At 41.7% G+C, this 25,932-nt stretch overlaps 1 protein-coding gene across 1 annotated transcript in view; it reads left to right on the forward strand.

The window, feature by feature from the left end:
- Positions 1-25,932, forward strand: part of LOC124622273 (cytochrome P450 4C1-like) — a 118,498-nt gene that overhangs the window by 68,150 nt on the left and 24,416 nt on the right. The window contains exons 5-10 of the mRNA XM_047147936.1: positions 130-199; positions 5,042-5,168; positions 10,388-10,460; positions 10,540-10,649; positions 19,941-20,009; positions 20,099-20,270. Of these exons, the coding sequence (XP_047003892.1) occupies positions 130-199; positions 5,042-5,168; positions 10,388-10,460; positions 10,540-10,649; positions 19,941-20,009; positions 20,099-20,270 (621 nt within the window). The remainder of the gene's footprint in view (positions 1-129; positions 200-5,041; positions 5,169-10,387; positions 10,461-10,539; positions 10,650-19,940; positions 20,010-20,098; positions 20,271-25,932) is intronic.

Genomic DNA, 25,932 nt, shown 5'->3' on the forward strand with positions numbered 1-25,932 from the left:
ACGTACATTAACCTGAAGTGTGATTCGGATTATACGCTGGGTCTGGTAATTGAGTTATGTAACAAAATTTAACTCTGTACGGAAAGATTCTTCTATTCAAATGAGAAAAATATGTTCTTCATTTTACAGAAACGGCGATGGGAACTTCCGTTAACGCACAGAAGAATCTCGAGTCTGCTTATGTGACTTCAATATACAGGTAATCTTATTTACCCCAACGGTAATACATCGCCATTCTACTTACTCTCTTGCTCCAAACGTGGAAAGATCTTTCTACCTTCTGTTTCAATTCATTTACTCCCAAAATTTGCAGAATAAATAATAAAAATAGTATTCATGATAATAATTATACTAAGCTGGAAGTATACGCTTATTTACTACCAACTGATCTCCAGTTCACATGGGGGTACACGTGATAAACCAAAAACGTTCGAAACTAACGAACTCATTTGGTAAAACGAAATGTGTATATATGCCAATTCGACAAATTATGATCCAGGAACATAAACATTTCACCTAGCTACTATAGCGTACTAATTTCACAGTCCCTTTATTTTGCATAACCGTGATGCATATGGTGAAACATGATTGTATGTAGTTGTTGATCTATTGATCTACTACATTCTCAGACATTCTTCATCAAATAATAGGTGAATATTCGCACTGAGATGTAATATATTGTCACAATGTAGGATTTTTATTTACCGTCACCCATTTATCACAAACAAGCCTCATAAGGACGCAAGCTAACTCATATTGGGGTTGACAACATTTGTAGCTTTTGGACTGATACAGAAATTCAGTAATTCTATCCGGCAATATACCAAACAAACATTATGCCGCTAGACGTAGCTGTACACAACATTTACGAGAAAATTTTATTGATCTTTAGTTAATAATGAGGCATAAAAAGTCCATATTAACCACTTATTTACCTTCTCACATAAAAGTAATTTATACATTCTGTTATCTAGTCTGTCCTAGTCAAACTAAGTACATATCAACCTGAAATGATAGGATTGATGAACTTGTAATTACTTTGTAAATACTGGAAAGAAAGTAAACAATGTGTTAATTGAAAAGTTGTAAGACTGGACAATGAAGTCAAGTAAGTTAAAAACATGTAAGGTTTCTACTGTTGGAGATGTTGGATAACTGTCTGTATGCAGTCACAATCAGGAAACATACTTTTTTTCTTCCACTTGCTTAGTGTTTAGATTTAGCTGTTGTTTATAAATTCCTTACTTTCTCTTTATTAAAAGAGCTACGATGTTGAAGCCACTAATATAAAATGAGGTACCAGTGGATGCAGGCGTTCAAGATATCTGCAATTGATTTAAATTTTTTCTAGTGCTGTTTCCTCCATATAATGATATTTATAAAGAAGTTAGATATTGGGGTGTTATTGCACGATGATTTTAACTTAATGTCATTAAGAAAAAGAGCCAGTATCACAATACATCCCTTAATTTTTGTAATTTCACTTCTTTATCTAATTACGTTCACCACATTCGTCATCAACTTTCCAGTTACCATAAACCATCTAAACACAACATGAAAAGAAGATTTTTCGATGTAAATTAGTATTCCACACTATGCAAGGAATAAGAACCTAAGTAAGCCAATGCTGACAGTGTCACACAAAAAAAGTAAATGTAACCTAAAGAGATACAAAGTACTGAAATTCTCATACAGCAATGCCGGTGCGAAATTTAACTTGAAAATTTTCTAACTTCACTAACTCAATCAGATAGACGATTATACTTACAAGCTCTCCTTTCACGTTAACAGAGTTTAACATTTATCGCTATAAAGTACAGAGCAGTCACTGATGTGATACAGTGTTTGTATGCTTCAGGTCTCATTTTGATCAGGTTATGGCTGTTGCTGAAACGCTTCGTGTGGAACAATAAACCCGTTGGATGGAGACAGATTCTGGGTGTAAGCGGTCGAGAAAGTGGACGGCCGACTTCCTTGAATAACTTCCACTCCAGCTGACCATAGTATTACAATACATCATGACAAAAACTAACCTCCTCGAAATGCTCGTCTATTGGATATCAAAACACTTTAGTAGTAAAAATCATTCTGGATAGAAATTGACCTCTGACCGTTGGGTTACCTACATGCAGAGGTAGGGCTGAGACAAGGAGAACAATGGGATGCTGTATCACATTCTATACAAACCACACAGCTGCATCCAAAAAACACACACATGTGCGTACTGCGCTTTTCAACTCCATCTTCAATCAGACCTTTTTCTTGAGCATAGGCCACAGAGACAGCTTATGAGGCAAAACACATACATACATACACACACACACACACACACACACACACACACACACGAATATCTTTCTCTCCCAATCATAACCCTGCATTTTACTGCCATAAAAAGTGAAAAGGCCAATCAGTATGAACACCAGAGCTGCCGTGTTGCTCTGCTACTTTGATCTCTAACCCCGCTACATCATCTTTGCTCTGATAGTTCGATCCCTGACAGCCTCTCCACTGCCTTGTTCTTGTAGTTCGATCTCTGACCCATACAGATGTGACAAAGGTAGTTGAGCTGATGTCTAGTTCTCAACAAATATATAAGTTCCCTATTCCAACTATAGTGCTTACTTCACCATCGAACATGAAGTGTATATCACCTTTTGCTGATAATGTCAATTTACATTGCTTTGTAGTGGAAAATCTATGCAGCTCAATTTGACATATATACTCTCTAGTCGATTTATTATCATCATATAATACCTTGTCAAATGTGCTAAATGGTACAACGATTTTCTCAGATTTATTTCGAATATCAGTTGTATCTTTTGTTACTTCGGCTACAACCGATACATCATTCCCTGTTTTTTAAGAACAGGTTCAAATGGCTCTGAGCACTATGGGACTTAACATCTGAGGTCATCAGTCCCCTAGAACTTAGAACTACTTAAACCTAACTAACCTAAGGACATCACACACATCCACGCCCGAGTTAGGATTCGAACCTGCGACCGTAGCGGTCGCGCGGTTCCAGACTGAAGCGCCTAGAACCGCACGGCCACACCGGCCGGCCAAAGATCAGGTCTCAGCATACTCAATGATTGGAACTTGCTTGCCTGGCACTGGACGTCTCACAATGATGTACACAGCCCTTGCTGCACACCTGAAAGATCCTGTGTGACATTCAAGTTTAGAGTTCGTTGATCATGGTGCAGCGTATGTGGTCACTGGAGCCTTCCTCCCCAGTACTGGAACCTGCACCCAGTCAGACAACATAGTTCTGTCATATATAAAACACCCAGCCCTTCCATTTGATCAGGATTCCACAGATATAGTAATTCTTACGTAATGATTATTTAAGAAATGAATTCAGCTTAATTTTTAACTTATAGTTTCCTGAAGGATCAAGAGGGCGGAGCAGGTATTCAGAGACGGAACTATGAGAACAAATGTTGCGGAAAGACGTCGGCGACTAAACTCACAGTGCAAGGTGGAGGCTGCGGGGTGCATAGAACAAACTCCTTTGTAACGTTTCCGTCGGTCAGGAATCAGGCTTAAAGAACAAAGATGGCAGGGAAGGTGGTAAGACAACGAACTAAAAGGACAAAAATGGGGCGGCAGTGGTCAATATCGACATAGTGAAACTATCTTAGGGATCAGAGACCAAAGATGGGAGGGAATGGAAACAGATATCAAACTACAAGAAATGAAAGTGGCGCTGAAGTGTTCAGGGACCGAATTAGCAGAGTAAGAAGGGTGTTCTGGAATGCACGTAACAGACTAACTTAGTAATATCTTTGGGGGTTCGAGATTGAACTACAAGAGCGTAGAAGGCAGATAAGAGGATTTAAATAGGAAGTAGTTGAGCATGGGTGGGAGAGGAGGCGGCAGAAATCGAACAAACAGAGCAGGAGGGAGCCTCTGTGTTATATAGAACAACGTACTAATGTAATATCCATGTGACAAGAGTCTGAACTACACGTGCAAGAATGCCACCGATTACAAGTGATACGTTGTGTCAGCTCCAGAGATTAAAAATTGAACTACGAGAAAAAGATGGGAGAACAGGGATCATAGATCAAACTACGGGAGCAAAGAAGCCGGAACACAATGTTAGAATTTGCATAGAACGAACTATGAGAACAAAGATGGTGTTGCTTTTTACGGCAATAACGAACTGGGTTGTGACTGAGAGAGCAGTTTGCGTGTGTACGTGTGCGCGCGCTCTTGTTTGTGTGCATGTGTGCGTGTGCGTTGAATTAGAAGCTCTCTGGCATTTTCCCAAGAAAGGGCGTGGCTTACTTCAGAAGGAATTGAAAAATGTGAAGAGTAAAGTGATGGGCTGTGGTGGGGAGAGCAAAATTGTTTACTTTGGCTTTGAAGCTCTCTGACTGACCTACTTCCTAAAAAGTTTAGCTTATGAAAATGGGGCGTGACTTAGGAATGTTGGGAGGTGAGGGGAGGGGACAGGGAGGGAAGGGGAAGCAGTCGAGGGCTGGAGGATGGAAGAGGAGCAGAGAGGTTCTTCTCACCCGCGGTTCTCTGAAGCTTCACTTGGATTTGATCCACTACAGTGCTACTCACAATACAGGTCATCTTAAGTTCGCTTCGGCACAGCGTTGTACTTTACTAGGTTTGCTATAATTGACATAAATGTTTGCTGAACATTAGAAGATATTTATTTGTTTTGGTTATCAATAATACTGAATGATTTAGTACCACTAGTTCTGGTCACATATTGTTAAATTACGTATGGTAAGAATAGCTCCATGTAATTTACCAGTAAAGTATTTACACCACTATCACCAAATGCTCCACATTACACTCCACTCTCCGTCGTGAGAAGTATATACACCGAATGATCACACATGAGCTACAGTGTAAATATTTCCATGAGGAAAGGTGTGAGTCTAAGGGAATTCAACAATTTTTCCAGTTAGGGCACACGAATCACTAGTATCTTATATTACTTCCGCGTGATTTATGTACTATTTTATGAGAACAGTTGTGTTACAAGTACTACATCATTTTCGTTATTTTATTTCAGAGTCGGAGAAATCACAGTTCGGAGAATACTTAGCCCGTGGCTGCAGAGCGATTTCGTTTTCCGGATATCTCCGTCAGGAAGGGAGTTCTATAAGCAGCTTAAAGTACTACATGGATTCTCCCAAAAAGTAAGTTTACTTGCGTCTAGCAGCATCGATATGCACGAAAAATTGTAAATAATATCCGTTATTATGAAGAAGAACAATTGGAAGTCATCTATGGTTGTCACAGATGTATGACCTGGACTCTCGCATTGATCCACAGAACGGGGTAACGGCATTGATCAAGTCAGTGGACTGCCATTCTGGAGTATCAGCAGTGTTCAAACCCTGTCCGAAATTCTTTGAGCAGGTGCCAGTAAAACACAATTAATTATCGTGTGGTTATTACGAAAATGACGATTCCGATATCCTGTCTCAGTCTGGGATGTGCCCTGTCTGTAATGACCTCGTCACCTACGAAGCGTTAAACGCTAATCTCTTTTACGTGTGCACAATACGATTATAACGGCCTAAGAAATTTGAAGAAGTCGGATTTTTGCCACTTGTTCACTAATGTCGATCACTATTACTCCTAACAGCGTATCGTCATAAATTTTCATTCAGTTGGTTGCATATGATTCTTCTTTGATTTTGAAAAATAGGAATGAGGTCGATCCTCACTTACGCTTCGGAGTGAGCAGTGGCTCACCATTTATCAAACAGTTAGGGATGCTGTTTAAAACTACTGACACTGAATCTGGCTGATTTAATACTAAATGTATATAATACATGAAGGCAATCACAAACACTGAGGTAGGAAACAAGGCTAGAAGGTAACTGATTGATGGATAACAACTCCAACTAAGCGAACAAGATTCACCGCCCTGTATTAATTATACTAACATCAAAAAAAGTTTTGCATCATCCCGGTTTCCAGAACTCCTGAAGATAGACGTTGACTGTGGATATTGTATCACAGACACAGTCTCTTTGACTGTTCAGAGACGTCACTAAACCCGCCAAAAGATATAAACAACCATGCACGAGCAGCGCCTATTAGACGGAGGGGGTCCGACATCCGATCAGTTCAAGTCATTCCACCAGGAAGGAGGTACGCCGGTCGGAGTGGCCGTGCTGTTCTAGGCGCTACAGTCTGGAGCCGGATGACCGCAACGGTCGCAGGTTCGAATCCTGCCTCGGGCATGGATGTGTGTGATGTCTTGAGGTTAGTTAGGTTTAAGCAGTTCTAAGTTCTAGGGGACTGATGACCACAGCAGTTAAGTCCCATAGTGGTCAGAACCATTTTTTAAGGAGGTACAAGGGTCGTGCTGTCTGTAGTTCAACCATACCTAAACGGTCAATACCGCGGTTCAGTCACGTCCGCATTGTTACTTTCGGCCAAGAAGGGCTATAAACAAGGGAAGTGTCCAGGCGTCTCGGAGTGGACGAAAGCGATGTTGTTCGGACATGGAGGGGATATAGAGAGACAGGAACTGTCGATGACATATCTCGCTCAGGCTGCTCAAGGGTTACTACTGCAGTGGATGACCTCTGCCTACGGATTATGGCTCGGAGGAAACCTGACAGCAACGCCACCAAGTTGAATAACGCTTTTCGTGTAGCCACAGGACGTCTGTTACGACTCAAGCTGTGCGCAATAGGCTGCATGATACGCAACTTCACTCCCGACGTCCATGGCGAGGTCCATCTTTGCAACCACGACACCATGTAGCGCTGTACAGATGGGCCCAACAACAATCCGAATTCACCGCTCAGTATTGGAATCACGTTCTCTTCACCGATGAGTGTCGCATATGCCTTCAATCAGACAACCACTCTGAGTGATCTACGGCGAATCTCCGTTGAGGGCTGGGATTATCTGGGCCAACAGTGCACTGATGAACTTGTGGACAGTATGCCACGATGAATACAGGCATGCATCAATGCAAGAGGACGTGCTACTGGGTATTAGAAGTACTGGTGCGTTTACAGCAATCTGGACCGCCACCTCTGAAGGTCTCACTGTATGGTGGCACAACATGCAATGTGTGGTTTCCATGAGCAATAAAATGGGTGAAAATGATGTTTATGTTGACCACTATTCCAGTTTTCTGTACGGTTTCCAGAAGTATCGGAACCGAGGTGGTGCGATACTTTTTGATGAGTGTATTTCTTTAGAAACGTCCGGGACAAAATGCTTATAGATGAAATCACACTATATGGTTCTAGAGATGGTTCTAGAGACCTTTTCACGTCCCAGCCCTCTATGACGAATGAAAACTTGTACCAAGGCCAGAATTCAAACCAGGGTGTCCGCTCACTGGGCAGATGCGTTAACTAATACACCATTCCGGCACAGTGGCTTTGCACATCTGCACAGACTGCCACAGCGTGCCTCCTTCTTCAATCCAAATTCGCATTCACTTGGCATGCCCTCTAAACTCGAACATTGCAGAGGCTCTCGAACTGTATTGGCACCTTTCGATCGCACGAAATGGGGGATCCTGCCTGAAATCCAGGCGCGGGTGCTTTAATGAAATGGATCTACATTGTTCCAGAGATCTTTCCAAGTCTCAAACATCTATTATGTACATATGTAGACAGAAGCGAACAGAACAGCAAAGTGAGCTGAGGCATGAACGGGAATTTGGACTTAGGAGGAAGGCTTGCTAGAGTAGTCTACGCAACGCCACAGTGACAGCGTGGCGTAATGGTTAGAGCGTCTCCTTAGAGAACAGGAGACGTGGGATTAAACTCGAACTCTAAACTCGAACATTGCAGAGGCTCTCGAACTGTATTGGCACCTTTCGGTCGCACGAAATGGGGGATCCTGCCTGAAATCCAGGCGCGGGTGCTTTAATGAAATGGATCTACATTGTTCCAGAGATCTTTCCAAGTCTCAAACATCTATTATGTACATATGTAGACAGAAGCGAACAGAATAGCAAAGTGAGCTGAGGCATGAACGGGAATTTGGACTTAGGAGGAAGGCTTGCTAGAGTAGTCTACGCAACGCCACAGTGACAGCGTGGCGTAATGGTTAGAGCGTCTCCTTAGAGAACAGGAGATGTGGGATTACAATCTCGGCCTTGGTAAAAATTTTCATTCGTCGCTTCACTCTGCATACATGCGTTGTTTACAGGTGGATCGAAAATTTCTCGCATCTCTGCAGGAGCTATGTCCTACTAAGAAGTAAGTGGATTTAGCCGATCCTTCTTACTACTCATAGAGTTAACAGCTAAGTATTCGCTACCTTACAGGTCATATTATTTGTAACGGAGCTAAAAGTAGAAGGAGCACTCATGCATACCACCTCCATGAGTGTCTTTTTGTCAATTGAAAGAGCCGCTTCCGAAGAAACAACGAACTATGCAACACACAGCATCCTACAACATCTAACGAGATCGATAGATCGACATTTATATATTTCCATTAGATACCGGGATACATCGGCGTAAGGGCAATTGACACGCTGACCCTCTTGATAAAGATAGCAGTCTACTTGCCCCCACTATGATATTCCTTTCAGACGGTGATTAGCATCGACAGCTTGCAATTACTGTGGAAGAGGAACGATCATCATTATACAATGTGGAACTTGGCCCCGGACTATGTAACAGCACATACCTCATACGCAATGGCTTTCTAATTCTTCCCTTCATCGGAAGGTAACTGTCACGGGAGGAAAAGCTATATGCAGGAATCAAACCTGTAATGTATTTGAAAAACCGTTGTTGTAAAATGAATGTCTAATGATACATAAGTCTGTATTTATCACCTGACAGGTTTCTTTACCTCTTACATTACGGATAAGCTTCACTGTGAACGACACAATGTTCTTTGCCTTTGTATTCATGAAAACAACGTATATAAATTTTAATTGTAAAAGTTTCGCTGTGCATATGTCTTACAACTTAGCCTCAGATTTCCAGTCATGTACTTGGTTGTATGGGCTATTTGCCGCGTTTATTTGGAATAACAATTTTAAAAATATTAGTGGAGGGTCTGGCTGATAAGATAGCATAATGGGTCTCAAGTTTACGGTTTTCTATGAAGCGATCAGTAACCCGTCGCACTCGTTTGACGATAGCAACTCTGCTGTATTTACTAATTTTGTTTGCGTTTCTCTTTATACTAGTTTTGTTAAGCACAAAACGATCTCGGCGGTGGATTATGGTTTTATTTAGATCGGTGAAATGGACAGAGACTTTGCTCACGCCTTCTGTCCAGCGTCATTTGAGACTAGAGCCGGTGTGCAGTGTACAGCTACTGGAAGAGCGCAGACCTGCAGCCCCGAGCCACCATCTGTGACTGTCAGCACGAACCATATCTCCAGCACAATACTCAATCTTAAGAATAGAATTTTCTTGTTTAGTGTACTTACAGCAATTGCAGTTCTCTCGGCATTTCGTTCCCGTTTCTGTAGTGCTTAACTTACCAAGCCGTCTGTCACATTGTTCATCATCTTCGTCTTTTTCTCCTATAAAAACTAAGCGATCTTAACAGAATGTCATCGTGCCCATCCAATCAGTTTTCCTCTTGCACTGAGAGGCAAATTGAACTAGACAATGACTATACCTAGAGACATAATCCAGCTAGTTCCTGTTATACAGAGGACTTATCGGGTAATTATGGTGCAGTAATACACGTATGAGTACTTCTGCAGCATTATGTGGATCCATTTAGCCATATAGAAGGCAAACAGCGGAGACTACAGAGGAGTTGCATAATTTTCTTGCCATCGAACACACATAACACTGTGAATGCTTAAATCGCATTATATGGGCATACTGATTCATGCAGCAGACAGATGTTTCCTTGCAGGTGAAAAATTTATACTTGTTTCTTTTTGTCTTTGGGACGTATTAAATCATCTGGAGAAACAGTTAGACCCGTCACACTTCTGATTAACCTTCAGGCTGTATTAAAGAAACGATGGCATTTTCTTGCTCCTCACATTTCTGTACCGAAATCGTGGGTAGAATCTTTCGCATTGTGTTCTGTTTGTCGATTTCATCGATTCATCCTCGAACACGCTTGTTGTCGCAACGGCTCCAGACAGATATGACAATAAGTCAGCAGCTTACTGTCTCAAGTTCTATCACTACAGTTCTTGTCTTCATATTTTTTTCTGGATATCTAAATTTTTTTTTTTTTACTCACCGAAGTATGCTTTATGACAAGATGCTTGTACTTAAGTAGTTAGAAATAAATAGTCATGCAACATCTAAGTATTCGTATTGTACTAACTTTCATTAGAGAAGTACTTAGCTGTCTGAGTGTGAATTTTGCATCAACTACTTCCAATAAGATACAGAATAGAACATCAATAAGATTTTGATATAACGAAAGCCATTAATTTTCAGGTGATCCAAGAGAAGAAAAAGGCGAGGATGACTGTTAAAATTGATGGTAAAACTCCACAGTACGATGAACTAGGTATTTTACCTTTCATATGAGATTCTCGTAAACAGATACGGTTTCTAAAACAGGATGATAATGAGACTTTCTTTCACAGGGAGAAAACGACGCGTGGCTTTCCTGGACATGCTTCTCACTGAATCAGAGCAAGGTCAGAAGCTAACGGACGAAGAGATTCAAGAGGAAGTGGACACGTTTATGTTCGAGGTAAACAGCTGTGATATTAACCTCCTCCTATGTCCTGTCTGCAGGTACAAACATTCTGCTGATTTTTCTGTATTACTGCGTTGTTTATATGTTTTTCATTTTATAGTATTTTGTTTTTACTGTGTAGCATCCAATACTATGGAGCAGTTCACCCACAATGGAACTCTTCATTACAGCAACTCAATCACTAATATCGGTATTAAAAACATATATTTGTGAAATACAATGACTTCTTAACTGAGCTCTGCGACTTGAATTTGTTTACTTAACAGTCATATACCCCAAATAGAGATTGTATCCGCGATATAGGGGTACCATCTTTGACTAGTAATCAAAAATTTAGGGTCCTGTGTTTGAACGTAGCCAATGCTTAAATTTTTAATAACAGTCATCGGTAATGGCGGTCGTAGACATCCGAAATAAGTAAGTTTGGCCTGTAATTGAAGAAGAGTCATGATGATCTCTCCATTGGCAAAAGATTTCGAATTGGTCTCCCGTTCGGTTCCCGGGAGGGGACTGCCAAAAGAGAGGTGACCTGAGAAAAAGACTGAATAATCAACGAAGTCGAGGCTTGGGTTGTCAGAAATTCGAACATGAAGACTTAAAATCTGAAAAGGGAAATGCTGAGGCTGAGCTCGATATAGTCGGAATGAAATTAGAAGGAAATCCAGACCATTGGCTGCTTACACGCTTTGACAAAAATCAACATAGTCGGGGTCAATGAAGGGAAACGGAAAGAAGACAATGATTTCCTTTCAGACAAGAATATGATAATATCGACAGTATCAGAAAATGGTATAACGTATGTAGGATTCGTTGTGAATAGGAAGGTGGGCAGAGACTGAGTTACTGTCAACAGTTCTGTGATAGAGTACTTCTCATCAGAATCAACAGCAAACCACCGCCGACAACGATAGTTCAGATATATATGCCGACGTAGCAAGCCGAAGATATTGAGATAGAGAATGTATATGAGCATATTGAACGTGTAATTCAGTTGGTAACATGAAAATCTAATAAAGTTTGGCGATTGAAATGCGGTTGGAGTGGAAGGAGTAGAAGAAAGGTTTAGGGAAGATGTGGGCTAGGTAGTAAGAATGAAAAAGGAGGACTAACTGCGCTCTGCAATAAATTGTAGTTAATAATAGAGAGTACTCAATTCAAGAATCACAAGGGGAAGATATGTACGTAGAACAGGCCCGGAGATATGGAAGAGTCCTGCTGTATTACGTCATGGTCAGACTGACATTCCGAATCAGATACTGGATTTTACTCAGGAGCAGATAAAGGCTCAGATAACTATTTAGCAATGACGAAGCGCAGACTGCAGTTTACGAGAATCTTAGGAAAATTGTGAAGGAGTTGGAAAAGCGACGATTGTCAGAAGGACAGACTCAGCGGCCGGTCGCGATGGCCGAGCCGTTCTAGGCGCTTCAGTCCGGAACCGTGCGACTGCTACGGTCGCCGGTTCGAATCCTGCCTCGGGCATGGATGTGTGTGATGTCCTTAGGTTAGTTAGGTTTAAGTAGTTCTAAGTTCTAGGGGACTCATGACCTCAGATATTAAGTCCCATAGTGCTCAGAGCCATTTGAACGATTTGAACTGACTCAGCGTATAAACAGGTCTAAACAAAGTATGGTGAATTAATTTTTTTTTTTTTTTTTTTTTTTTTTGCCCTTTTCATTCTTTTCTCTGATGGAGGAGTGCGGGTTGCTCGAGGCTTGCTGTATACTCGTTTCAGCCGTTGGATTTTACATTTTATTTTTATTTACATTTATTTATTTTTCATGCAATTCAGTGCACATTTCATTTTTACAATACAATTGAGACTTTCATAGTGACATTACAGTTTGGATCATTCATTCTGATATTGTTACATTGAGATTTTTCTTTCTATCAAACTGTGCATTTCCTGCAATTGTAGTACAATAATATTACTCAAAGATTGTGTTGCTTCTAATGTGATATGCATTTTGCTTAGTTCAAATTTAATAATGTTACATAGCACATAACATGGTAGTGTGGAGAGCAGAAAGAGCGATTAGAGCGGAGCAGGTTGTCGTAAACTTTTGCCTAGAGGTGGGTGAGTTGTACACATTGAAGCGTAGAGTCTTAATTTCTATTTTTAGTTTCTGTTTACAGTGTGGAGGTTCTTAGAGCTAGTTGTAGCTACTTGAGTGGTTCATGGTCGTGTGTTGGTTGTAGTGTGTGTGTGTGTGTGTGTGTGTGTGTGTGTGTGTGTGTGTGTAAGTGCGCTTGTTTGGGTGTGTGCATATATGCGTGTGTGTGGGCGTGTGTATGTATGTATGTGTGTGTGTGTGTGTGTGTGTGTGTGTGTGTGTGTGTGTGTGTTTTCTTGTCTGGGTGAGGTGGGGTTGTGGGGTTGGCCGTGAGTGGTTCCAGGATGGGGGCTAGTCGGACTGGCTGGCCTATGGATCTTCGAGGCACCAATCGGTAAAAATGTTCCTTAGAAAACGCTGCACACCTTCCTTAGCCTCTTGTTGAGGCTCTTAGCGCTAGGATTTCACCCTGAACAAGTCCCGCCCATTCACCCCCCCCCCCTCCATGCTTATCCATAGTGTAAGGCCCTCCCCTAAACACCTGCCAGTTCCGCAAACTGGAAGCTACATCAAAGTTGTTATCGTCACAGTCCGACACATGTTACACTGTGATGAAATTCAGTAATGATATGAAATTTAAGTTTTTCTGGATAGTAATATAATATGAATCTGCATTATTAAAGAAATAAATATATTTATAAAAAACTGAAAGCATCGCCAGCAACAGAAAACAAAAAATAACGTGATGTTATTTAAGGGCAATAAGGACAAATTGTCATTAACTAATTCACTTATTATAACACGTTTATTTGAGAGAAACAGCAGAGCAAACGTACGATGCAAAAATAGTGGTATTGAATCTGTTACGTCGGTAGTAAAGCCACGAACGCAGTCGAATAACTCTGTTGTCTAAAATGAGCGTTATATAGAAATAAGTCAAAGTCGTTTTGTTTATATAGGCCCTCATAGTAGCTCACGGAAATTAAAGAATATAAGAATGCCATAAAGTAGAAATGCCTAAAGAAAGCAGTAACATATTTGCTTGTATGACATATTTCGTTAGTATTTGCATGGGTAATGGGTGAATTTTAACTTTTAAATTCTTCCTGTGGTGTTACCGCCAGACACCACACTTGCTAGGTGGTAGCCTTGAAATCGGCCGCGGTCCGTTAGTATACGTCGGACCCGCGTTTCGCCACTGTCAGTGATTGCAGACCGAGCGCCGCCACACGGCAGGTCTAGTCGAGAGAGACACCCTAGCACTCGCCCTAGTTGTACAGCCGACTATGCTAGCGATGGTTCACTGTCTACATACGCTCTCATTTGCAGACACGACAGTTTAGCTTAGCCTTCAGCTTCGTCATTTGCCAGGACCTAGCAAGGCGCCGTATTCAGTTGCTATGAATGTATTCTGATCAGTTAATATTTAGAATCATGTACCGTCAAGAGCGACGTTCATCATTAATGGATTGAAGTTAAGTATCAAACTAATTACGTCCGCTTTCTGAATTCTAATTCCTTGTCATGTTCCAGACCTCACGTCAGAATAGTTCTTCCCTCCTCACGCTAGCCTGCGTGAGCTAAAACGCGTGCATTGCGGCCTCCACTAGTAACACGGTGTCGGCTCTTCTCCCAACACAACACTTCCAATGCCATACCAACGCATTATAAGCGAGGTTATAAGGAATTATGACTGTTTCTACGTGATTAGTGTCCTATATGCTGTTGCAAATGTTTCTGGAAAATTATCTTTCGTTATTATTTGGTCTGACCGTTTTTAGCCGAAAGATTTATTAACTTCGTAAATGTCATTCAAACCATTTTAAAAAAATAATAATGATGATGTGTATGTTTGTCACAGAGCAGTTATAGAAGAGATAAATGTTGCAGTGTTTCACGGCTGTAAAACGTCCTTCATGCTGTGGTAGTTCTTCTTCCACCACTAAAATTTTTCATCAAAACTATTCAATGAATAACAAGCAAAAACAGCTTGGATCGATTTAGCAAGAAAAAAGTAATTTTGATGTCTTTTGGAAGTATAGTGAACATTGGTGATTGTTTCACATATACTGACTGAGTTCTGAAACTTAAGTGTCAAGTATACTGTGGTTCCTCTTTCTCCAAGAAAATTATTCTTTGAGGGTAGGTTTCTCCTGTTTTAGCTTTGGGTGTTTTTTCTCACATAGAAGTATGATTCTTCACAGACTGTTGATCTTAATACTGAGTTCTCGTATTTAAATTGTTTTCTCTTATGCTAAATTGTTTTCTCTTATGTTTGCTGTGGAAGTACCTGGCACAGCTGAGGCCAATTGTGCCAGTTTTGTGTAAAGTGTCTTTTAACTATGTGGCAAAATTTAAGACCTAGCAAGATATTAAGTGCAGCCGAACGCGGTAAACCACGTGGGTCAACTGAAACGATGCCCAGGCTCGGAAAAAAGCCCGGGAAAACCGGGAGTGAATGGGTGGGACTTTTTCCGGAGGGGTGAGTGGGCGGAACTTGTTCCGGGTGAAATCCTAGGGCTAACGATTCCTCTTGTTGAGATGGTTAACCAGTGGCTCTCATCAGCACAGTTGAGTTTCTGTGTCTAATCTCCAGGTCATTCATATTAGCCAATCCAGGAAGTCAATATGTTGCATAAATATTTGCTTTTTGTGAAGTCAACATTCAGTGGAGTCCCACCCTTTCAAATCTTCCCAAAACTGCGGGTCCTCTCCGGGTCCCCGCTACATTTTAGAGACAGCTATCGTAGCACCTAGTGCTTTCAGGAGGAAACACAGCTTTCTACTTTTTGTGCACAGCGTTCCTTCTTATTCCACTTCTGGGTTGTAAAAATGGTTGCTGCTGGGTACCGCCATAGAAGATTTTATCTATGTTTGCCTGTGGTGCTTCAGCCAGCCAAGTGCAGCACTAGAAAGGGCTATCAGGCGGCCTGTGTGCCACTGACCTACGTGCCTCCCGGCGCTAGCTTTCACCAACCGCTCCAAGGGTGGTGGCTTACATGACTCCACGGTAATGTCACCTTGTCTTTCTCTGCATTCAGAGTCCTCTTTTTTATATAATGTACGAAAATTTCAATAAAACCGTAAATTAAGAGTAAACTCTGCCGATGACAGCCAGACTATTGTTATACAGAGTGGTCCATTGATAGAGACTGGGCCAAATATCTTACGAAATAAGCATCAAACGAAAAAACTACAAAGAACGAAACTCGTCTAGCTTGAAGGGGGAAACCAGATGGTGCTATGGTTGGCCCGCTAGATGGCGCTACCATAGGTCAAACGGATATCAACTGAGTTTTTTTAAATAGGAACCCCAGATTTTTTTATTACATATTAGTGTAGTACATAAAGAAATATGAATGTTTTAGCTGGACCACTTTTTTCGCTTTGTGATAGTTGCCGCTGTACTATCACGTAACATTCCGCCAGTGCGGACGGTATTTGCTTCGTGATATATTACCCGTGTTAAAATGGACCGTTTACCAATTGCGGAAAAGGTCGATAACGTGTTGATATATAGCTGTTGTGATCAAAATGCCCAACGGGCGTGTGCTATGTATGTTGCTCGGTATCCTGGACGACATCATCCAAGTATCCGGACCGTTCGCCGGATAGTTAAATTATTTAAGGAAACAGGAAGTGTTCAGCCACATGTGAGTCATCAACCACGACCTGAAACAAATGATGATGCCCAAGTAGGTGTTTTAGCTGCTGTAGCGGCTAATCCGCACATCAGTAGCAGACAAATTGCGCGAGAATCGGGAATCTCAAAAACGTCGGTGTTGAGAATGCTACATGAACATCGATTGCACCCGTACCATATTTCTATGCACCGGGAATTGCATGGCGAGGAGTTTGAACGTCGTGCATAGTTCTGCCACTGGGCACAAGAGAAATTACGGGACGATGATAGATTTTTTGCACGCGTTCTATTTAGCGACGAGGCGTCATTCACCAGCAGTGGTAACGTAAACCGGCATAATATGCACCATTGGGCAACGTAAAATCCACGATGGCCGCGACAAGTGGAACATCAGCACTTTGGCGGGTCAATGTATGGTGCGGCATTATGGGAGGAAGGATAATTGGCCCACATTTTATCGATGGCGATCTAAATGGTGCAAAGTACGCTGATTTCCCACATAATGTTCTACCGATGTTACTACAAGATGTTTCACTGCATGACAAAATGGCGATGTACGTCCAACATGATGGATGTCCGGCACATAGTTCGCGTGCGGTTGATGCGGTATTGAATAGCATATTTCATGACAGGTAGATTGGTCGTCGAAGCCAGGCCAGCACGTTCACCGGATCTGACGTCCCCGGATTTCCTTCTGTGGGGAAAGCTTGAAGGATATTTGCTATCGTGCTCCACCGACAACGCCTGACAACATTCGTCAGCGCATTGTCAATGCATGTGCGAACATTACGGAAGGCGAACTACTCGCTGTTGAGAGGAATGTCGGTACACGTATTGCCAAATGCATTGAGGTTGACGGACATCATTTTGAGCACTTATGGCGTTAATGTGGTACTTACAGGTAATCACACTGTAACAGCATGCGTTCTCAGAGATGACAAGTTCACAAAGGTACATGTATGACATTGGAACAACCGAAGTAAAATGTTCAAACGTACCTAAGTTCTGCATTTTAATTTAAAAAACCTACCTGTTACCAACTGTTCGTCTAAAACTGTGAGCCATATGTCTGTGACTATTACAGCGCCATCTATCACAAATCTAAAAAAGTGGTCCAGCGAAAACATTCATATTTCTTTACGTACTATACGAATATGTAATAAAAAATGGGGGTTCCTATTTAAAAAAAACGCTGTTGATACCCGTTTGATCTGTGGCAGCGCCATCTAGCGGGCCAACCACAGCGCCATCTGGTTTCCCTCTTCAAGCTACACAAGTTTCTTTCTTTATAGTTTTTTCGTTCGACGCTTATTTCGTGAGATATTTGACACGGTCACGATCAATGTACCACCCTGTATATCACGTTTCTCGATGTTGATTAATTATTCCGATTTAATGGCTTTACAATATAATTTTAGGTATGCTACGGGACTGTTAAAGAAAAACGGTAACATAACATTATTTTCTCTCAAGCTGACCCTGAGTGCTGGTACTCAGTTGTATCAATAAATTCTGCGTGATGCGTACCTCTCTTATGGTGGCCCCCTCCAGAGTTTTCTGCCTGTACAGGACTCTCTGCTCCGAACAGTAAGAAATCTCCCCATTCTTGTTTGACTGTTCCACTTGAACCTTGGCAACGAAGTAACAGTTTCAGAGATGCAAGTCTCACTAACAGATAAGTTTCATTAATTAATTTATATCACAGGACTACACACATAATTCACAAATAATAAAATAAATAACTCCAAAATTAGTGTCAAAAGCATGATTTTATAATTCAGTATTACAGTACTAATTAAATGTAGCAATTCCGATGCTAGACTTAAGCAACTGTGCAGGTTCATTGTAGAATCGAAATATCGGGTGATCAAAAAGTCAGTATAAATTAGGAAACTTAATAAACCACGGAATAATGTAGATAGAGAGGTAAAAATTGACACACATGCTTGGAATGATATGGGGTTTTATTAGAAAAAAAAAAAACGAAGTTGACAAAATGTCCGACAGATGGCGCTGGACAGCAAAACTGCTACCGTGACGGGTGAGAGGTACGCCGATATGTTACAGAATAGCATCAACGTACGATGTTTATGCAGGATGGCGCTCCACCCCATATGACTAGACGCGCGAAAGATCTCTTGCGCGCGTCGTTTGGTGAAGATCGTGTGCTCAGCCGCCACTTTCGTCATGCTTGGCCTCCCAGGTCCCCAGACCTCAGTCCGTGAGATTATTGGCTTTGGGGTTACCTGAAGTCGCAAGAGTATCGTGATCGACCGACATCTCTAGGGATGCTGAAAGACAACATCCGATGCCAATGCCTCACCATAACTCCGGACATGCTTTACAGTGCTGTTCACAACATTATTCCTCGACTACAGCTATTGTTGAGTAATGATGGTGGATGTATTGAACATTTCCTGTAAAGAACATCATCTTTCGATTGTCTTACTTTGTTATGCTAGTTGTTGCTATTCTGATCAGATGAAGCGCCATCTGTCGGACATTTTTTGAACGTTTGTATTTTTTTTGTTCTTATAAAACCCCATGTCATTCCAAGCATGTATGTCAATTTGTACCTCTCTATCTACATTATTCCGTGATTTATTCAGTTTTCTAATTTATACAGACTTTTTGATCACCCAGTATATCACAGCCAAGTAAGTGTTCATTGCCTGGATCTGTTCTCTGTAAAACAGAGGATCACCTCGTAGACTATCTTCCATTGATACCTTGTGTCAAATTTCGTTACTGTTTCGCAGGTCTTCCACAGTGCGGACCTCGGTTGAGGCGGTTAGGTGCTATGGTGTGGGAAGATTGAGTACGTTCTTCATCTTCTTATATTTAATTTGAAATGTTATCGTAACTTCAGAGGTTCGACGTGTGCCAAGTATTCACAAGACTTTCATCGTGCTAAAGTGCTGTGAAATATTTCTTTCACTGACAGCCAACACCTCCCCAAAAGTCTCGCAACGATCTACGGCTCGGTAGTAACCTTCTTCACGGCTATGTGGAGGATTCTTTGTTCCCTCCACTTTCCACCACCACTCCACTTATTATTTAGACCGATTACGTAGAAGGAAATATTTGACAGAGGTTATTGATTCATGAATTTATGTCCATTAGTATAATGTAGCATTACAATGGATTTTTCTGAATTTATGACCCGCATTCAGCGCTTGATGGCAGTAACTGTATTAGTCATTAATGTTTCGTAAATATCCCCACATTCGACACCATCTGACACAATAGATTCTCTCTTCACAAATGACAGCTCTATCAGCTAACGATGCAACAGTCAGGGATATATTTAAACAGGATGTATAAAGGGTAATTTCGGAATAATATCCGAAGAGATTCTCGATACTAGGACCATTTACGATGATGAAGCGTATTCTAGATGGAAATATGAGTACCGTTTGATTTTATATGATTAAAGGACTGTTACATCTGATGACATTGCGAGGCATCTGAACACGTAAACTGAACGGATTCTACCGATATTGACATGCTTACAAATCCAGCAGTGACTGAAGTCTGATCAGCTAGATAGTTCTTGCTTTTCAATCTAAAACTTTACATTTGTTTCAGGGCCACGATACAACCACCGCAGGCATGACGTGGGTTCTTCTCTTATTAGGACACCATCCTGAAATACAGGTTCGTTTGCTTGTGTTTTAAATAGTAACCTAACATACCATGGCCCCTGTTGACGATACTGAATGGCGAAAATCTTTCGTCCTCTATAGGAGAAAGTCTATGCTGAGTTACGAGACCTATTTCAAGATGATCCTAAGCGGCAACCAACGATGCAGGACTTACATAATATGAAGTACCTTGAGATGGTCATAAAAGAATCGCTGAGGCTTTATCCCAGCGTCCCTTTCATCGCTCGGAAGGCTACGCAAGACGTAGAAATAGGTGCGTAATCTACATAAAGTTTTTGTATATATTACGATATACATCATTGTGAAATGCAAATATCTTCTCATAAAAATACCTAAACGCTACTGTAATCGTGTACATCTGTGTTTCTATTTATCAAATAAAACTCTTTTTTTCCAGCGTTTCTCCACGTATTTCAGTTTCGGTAATTTCGTCAAACAGCAAAAGGAAGAATGCATTTCGTACGTTATGACTGCATTGTAGACTCTTTTATTGTTCAACAGCCTTATGCTGCCATCATCTGATCTCATGTTACTTTTTATAAGATTGCCGTGTTACATTACATGAAGTCAAATCATACACATCGCACCACAGTACAGCATGTGTACCTTATATTCGTCAGACTGTTAACTCACGGCCTCATTCAGCCAAGATACACACTCACAAGTTGAAGGACAGTGTCATGGTTGCCACGCTGTCAATTAACAAGTACTCGTATATACTTTATTACGTTCAGCACGATTGTCCAATTTCAGCCTTACAGGGCAGTCTTAAGTGCTATATGTACCAAGCACGTATTACAACTGCAATTCCAGGAGACATGAATTACTGTAAGCTTCACAATACGTGCCGTGATAAATAACAGTCACTGTCTAAGATGTTCGTCAAAACTGGTGGAAGTCCATAAGCATCCAAGATGCTTCCGGAAAGGCTGATACCTGACACGAATTACGACCAAATACCACTAGGGTTCAACAACGCCTTGGTCATCGTAACGCTAATCTGCAATACGGCCTATATAATTGTTATTTTCTGAATTATGTCAAGTATGATAAGATAGAACCCATGAAGGTAAATAAGTAGTCAGATCTAATAATGCCTTATAGGGGAGCTTCAGATCCCAAAGCAGTTCAAGAAAATGTCTTTCACTGTGAGATGCTGCTATCACTTCCGTATGTACACATTAAAAGAGACGTGTTGTCATCTGAAAGTGGAATCTGTGATCAAGTAAGATTTTTTCGAGATTTTACGTAAGCAGCGTGTCTCAACAATAATAGATGGTGTCATAGTGATATTTTAAGTGATTCAAATTAATTAAAATGTGCGGGGACCGAAATGTGCGAAACGAGGGCTTCTTTTATCTCAGTCCTCGATTACTTCAAGAAATTCTTTCTGAAACGCGCCCATTTGAAGCAGTACTGCGTTCCCATATCATACTGGTGACCATATGTCAGGGAAGCACAACCCCCTACCCCCGAAACTTATTATCTCACTGCTGGCAGTAGCCACTGTTTTTTTTTCTCAGTAACCTAGGCCAATTTTCTGAAAAGAAAACAAATTAGAAAAATTTGAGAAGATGCTGAAAACTGATTGCATGAATTATGTACTATGATTACTACAAAAGGAAAAGAAAATTTTAAGTCCTCTTACAATAAGGTGACAAAAGTCTTGTGGTACCTCAGAATATCTTGTCCTTGCAGAAATATTGAGCCATGTTACCTATATAGCCGTCCATAATTCCCAAACTATTGCTTGTGCGGATTTTGTGCATGACGTCTCGATTATGACCCATAAATGTTCGATAGGATACGTGTCGGGCGATTTGGGTAGCCAAACTATTCGCTGGAATGGTCTAGAATGTTCTTCAAACCAGTCGCGAACTGTTGTGGCCCGGTAACATGGTGCATTGTCATCGACAAAAATTCTATCGTTGTCTGGAAACATGAAGTCAATAAAAGGCTGCCAATGATCTGCAACTACCCGAGCATAGTCTTTTCAAGGCAACGCTCAGTTCAATTGAACCAGAGGATCCTGTCGCACCATGTCAACACGCTATTATGAAGGCAACACCATATCGCGTGGTGCCGTGTTGACAGTTGGGGACCGCGTCTTAGTGAGGTCGAATCCGACCATCAGCTCTTTACCAAATGAAATCGGGAGTCAGGCGACCAGGCTACGATTTCCCAGCCGTCTAGACTCCAACCGATTCCGTCACGAACCCAGGAGAGGCGCTGAAGGCGATGCCGTGCTCCCGTCGTTTGCCTGCTGCCATAGCCCATTAACGCCAGTTTTCGCTGCGCTGTCCTCACGGATACGATCGCCGTACGTCTCACATACATCTCTGCGGTTATTTCACCCAGTGCGGCTTGTCTGTTAGCACTGACAAGTCTACGCAAACTCTGCTGCTGTCGGTCGTTAAGAGAAGGCCGTCGACCATTGCGCTATCCACAGTGAGAGGTAATGCCTGAAACTTGGTAGTCTCGGCACACTCTTGTCTCTGTGGGTCCCGGTGAGTTGATTTCCAAAATTTGATGTCTCATTTGTCTTGCTCCAACTGCCCTTTCGCGTTCAAGGTCTGTTAACACCCGTAATGTGGGCACAGTCATATCGGAAATCTTTCCACTCGTATCACCTGAGTACAAATGGCAGCTCCATCAATGTACTGCCCTTTTATACCTTGTCTAAGCGATACAACCGCCATCTATGCGTGTTAATGTCGCTATGCCATGACTTATGCTGCACCTGAACTAATTTTCAAAATGTTAAAATTTAGAATAGAGGAACAACGAGATTTTAGTCGAGAGCAATGGATCTGATATGGTCATATGCTTTGTATTAACTCTGAATGTCGAGAGCGATGGACCCATGAGATTAATCACAAACAGGGGATCAATTAAATCACTCAATGGTGTCGTGTTTCGGTTTACTACTTTCTTGACTGCGCACTGCGCAAACGAACAGATGCGAGTGTATTAGTATAGCAGCTACTTCTTTGGGGCCCCCCCCCTCCCCCCCCCCCCCTCCTCACCACTTTGTGGATACAACGGAGAATGACCTTAGAAGTGAATTCACCTGCATGGAAAATGTTCTGTAGCCTCGTAAACGTGTGACGTATTAGAAATACAAGGTGTTTCAGGTGCGACAAATTTTCTGTGTCAGACGTTATACGCGAACTAGTACAAGCCAGGCGGTCTTTGACCGCAGCAAGTGCTGTGGCTCAAAGTAAAGGTTGTGCATCGAATAACCAATTCTGGTACTGGTGTTCGACGTCACAGCCGCTATTGGCTTTGTAGTGACAGACTGATCCCAAAACGCTTTTTTTCTCTGACTCGCGTCGAATGTCCAACACCTACTTCTACATCTAGATACATATCCCACATGGCACCTTGCAGCATATGGCTGAATGTACTTCTCGAACTACTATCATCGACGCGTCCTGTTCCATTTGCCAATGGTGCATGGTAAAAATTGTCGATGCACTTCCTACAGGCTCTAATTTCTTTGATTTTATCGTTGTGGTCACCCTGCACAATTTCTGTTAATACGAGGGCAGTTCAATAAGTAATGCAACACTTTTTTTTCTCGGCCAATTTTGGTTGAAAAAACCGGAAATTTCTTGTGGAATATTTTCAAACATTCCCGCTTCGTCTCGTATAGTTTCATTGACTTCTGACAGGTGGCAGCGCTGTACGGAGCTGTTAAAATGGCGTCTGTAACGGATGTGCATTGCAAACAACGGGCAGTGATCGAGTTTCTTTTGGCGGAAAACCAGGGCATCTCAGATATTCATAGGCGCTTGCAGAATGTCTACGGTGATCTGGCAGTGGACAATAGAACGGTGAGTTGTTGGGCAAAGCGTGTGTCATCATCGCCGCAAGGTCAAGCAAGACTGTCTGATCTCCCGCGTGCGGGCCGGCCGTGCACATCTGTGACTCCTGGAATGGCGGAGCGTGCGAACACACTCGTTCGAGATGATCGACGGATCACCATCAAACAACTCAGTGCTCAACTTGACAACACTGTTGGTAGTGCTGTCACAATTGTTTGCCAGTTGGGATATTCAAAGGTTTGTTCCCGCTGGGTCCCTCGTTGTCTAACCGAACACCATAAAGAGCAAAGGAGAACCATCTGTGCGGAATTGCTTGCTCGTCATGTGGCTGAGGGTGACAATTTCTTGTCAAAGATTGTTACAGGCGATGAAACATGGGTTCATCACTTCGAACCTGAAACAAAACGGCAATCAATGGAGTGGCGCCACACCCACTCTCCTACCAAGAAAAAGTTTAAAGCCATACCCTAAGCCGGTAAAGTCATGGTTACAGTCTTCTGGGACGCTGAAGGGGTTATTCTGTTCGATGTCCTTCCCCATGATCAAACGATCAACTCAGAAGTGTATTGTGCTACTCTTCAGAAATTGAAGAAACGACTTCAGCGTGTTCGTAGGCACAAAAATCTGAACGAACTTCTCCTTCTTCATGACAATGCAAGACCTCACACAAGTCTTCGCACCCGAGAGGAGCTCACAAAACTTCAGTGGACTGTTCTTCCTCATGCACCTTAAAGCCCCGATCTCGCACCGTCGGATTTCCATATGTTTGGCCCAATGAAGGACGCAATCCGTGGGAGGCACTACGCGGATGATGAAGAAGTTATTGATGCAGTACGACGTTGGCTCCGACATCGACCAGTGGAATGGTACCGTGCAGGCATACAGGCCCTCATTTCAAGGTGGCGTAAGGCCGTAGCATTGAATGGAGAATACGTTGAAAAATAGTGTTGTGTAGCTAAAAGATTGGGGAATAACCTGGTGTATTTCAATGCTGAATAAAACAACCCCTGTTTCAGAAAAAAATGTGTTGCATTACTTATTGAACTGCCCTCGTATAAAAGCTATGCTGGCCTTCAAAAAATATTGATCATGAAATTTGTATTTACGTATGTGTGACGACTTCAGCGGCATCTCCATGTAAGGTAACGACACACTACCATTATCTTCCCGTGAAAGCAATGTAGTAGTCTTAATATTACCATTCTTCGGATGTTGCATAGTGATTGTTATATTTTATCACTAGTAATTATTTTCACGAAACCTCTTATGTATGTGACACAACTGGACAATGTGCTTCAATAGACAATCATTCATCATCAGGTTGTTGACGCTCTGTTTGTGGCGTTCATGAAATAAAATAAAAATTGGGCGGTCCCACCGCATCTTTAGAAATATAAAAACGAGTTGCCATACACAGTGGTACCTCAAGCATAGCAGCTCACAACAATCTCTGGACAACAGGGGAAGCACTCTTGGTACACGTAGCTGCGGAAGGGGAAAGGGTGTGCTGCACAACTCTGTGAAGTCAACGACTTTATACAGGGTGAGTCAGCTGGCCCTACCTATGAGTTTTATGCAACCTTCAATGATATCAAAAACCTCACGTGAAATTTTCATATTGTCTCTCTCGCTACAAACGAACCGTTAAGCCACTAGTTTCGAGTTATTCAAGAAACGCTTGGTTGAAGGTAAATTTTGCACGTTTTCCTTGAATAATACGAAAACTACAGCCTGTAGCGAAAATGTATTCCGGGACAATATTTAACTAAATAAAATATCCTACAAGAAAGTTCTTTTCATTTCTGCTGTTGGGCTAATAGTTTGCACGCAGCTAGCGAGGCAATATGAAGATTTGTGGGTGGTATTTGAAGGTGTTGCAGGAAGCATAAAACCCATAGCATAGGGCTGCTGAATCAATCTGTGTAAGTTGAGGAGCAAGAGACCGATGTGATTTTGAAAATTTTATTTGATGAGCGCTACAAACTGAATGTGAACAACAGGATGATGAGAGCATTGTCTCTTAATTCTATTGTCAAAATGAAATGTGCACTGAATTGCATGAAAATAAATAAATGCAATTAAAAATAA

This window comes from Schistocerca americana, chromosome 7 (genome assembly GCF_021461395.2).
Source record: "Schistocerca americana isolate TAMUIC-IGC-003095 chromosome 7, iqSchAmer2.1, whole genome shotgun sequence".
Taxonomy (NCBI): Eukaryota; Metazoa; Arthropoda; class Insecta; order Orthoptera; family Acrididae; genus Schistocerca; species Schistocerca americana.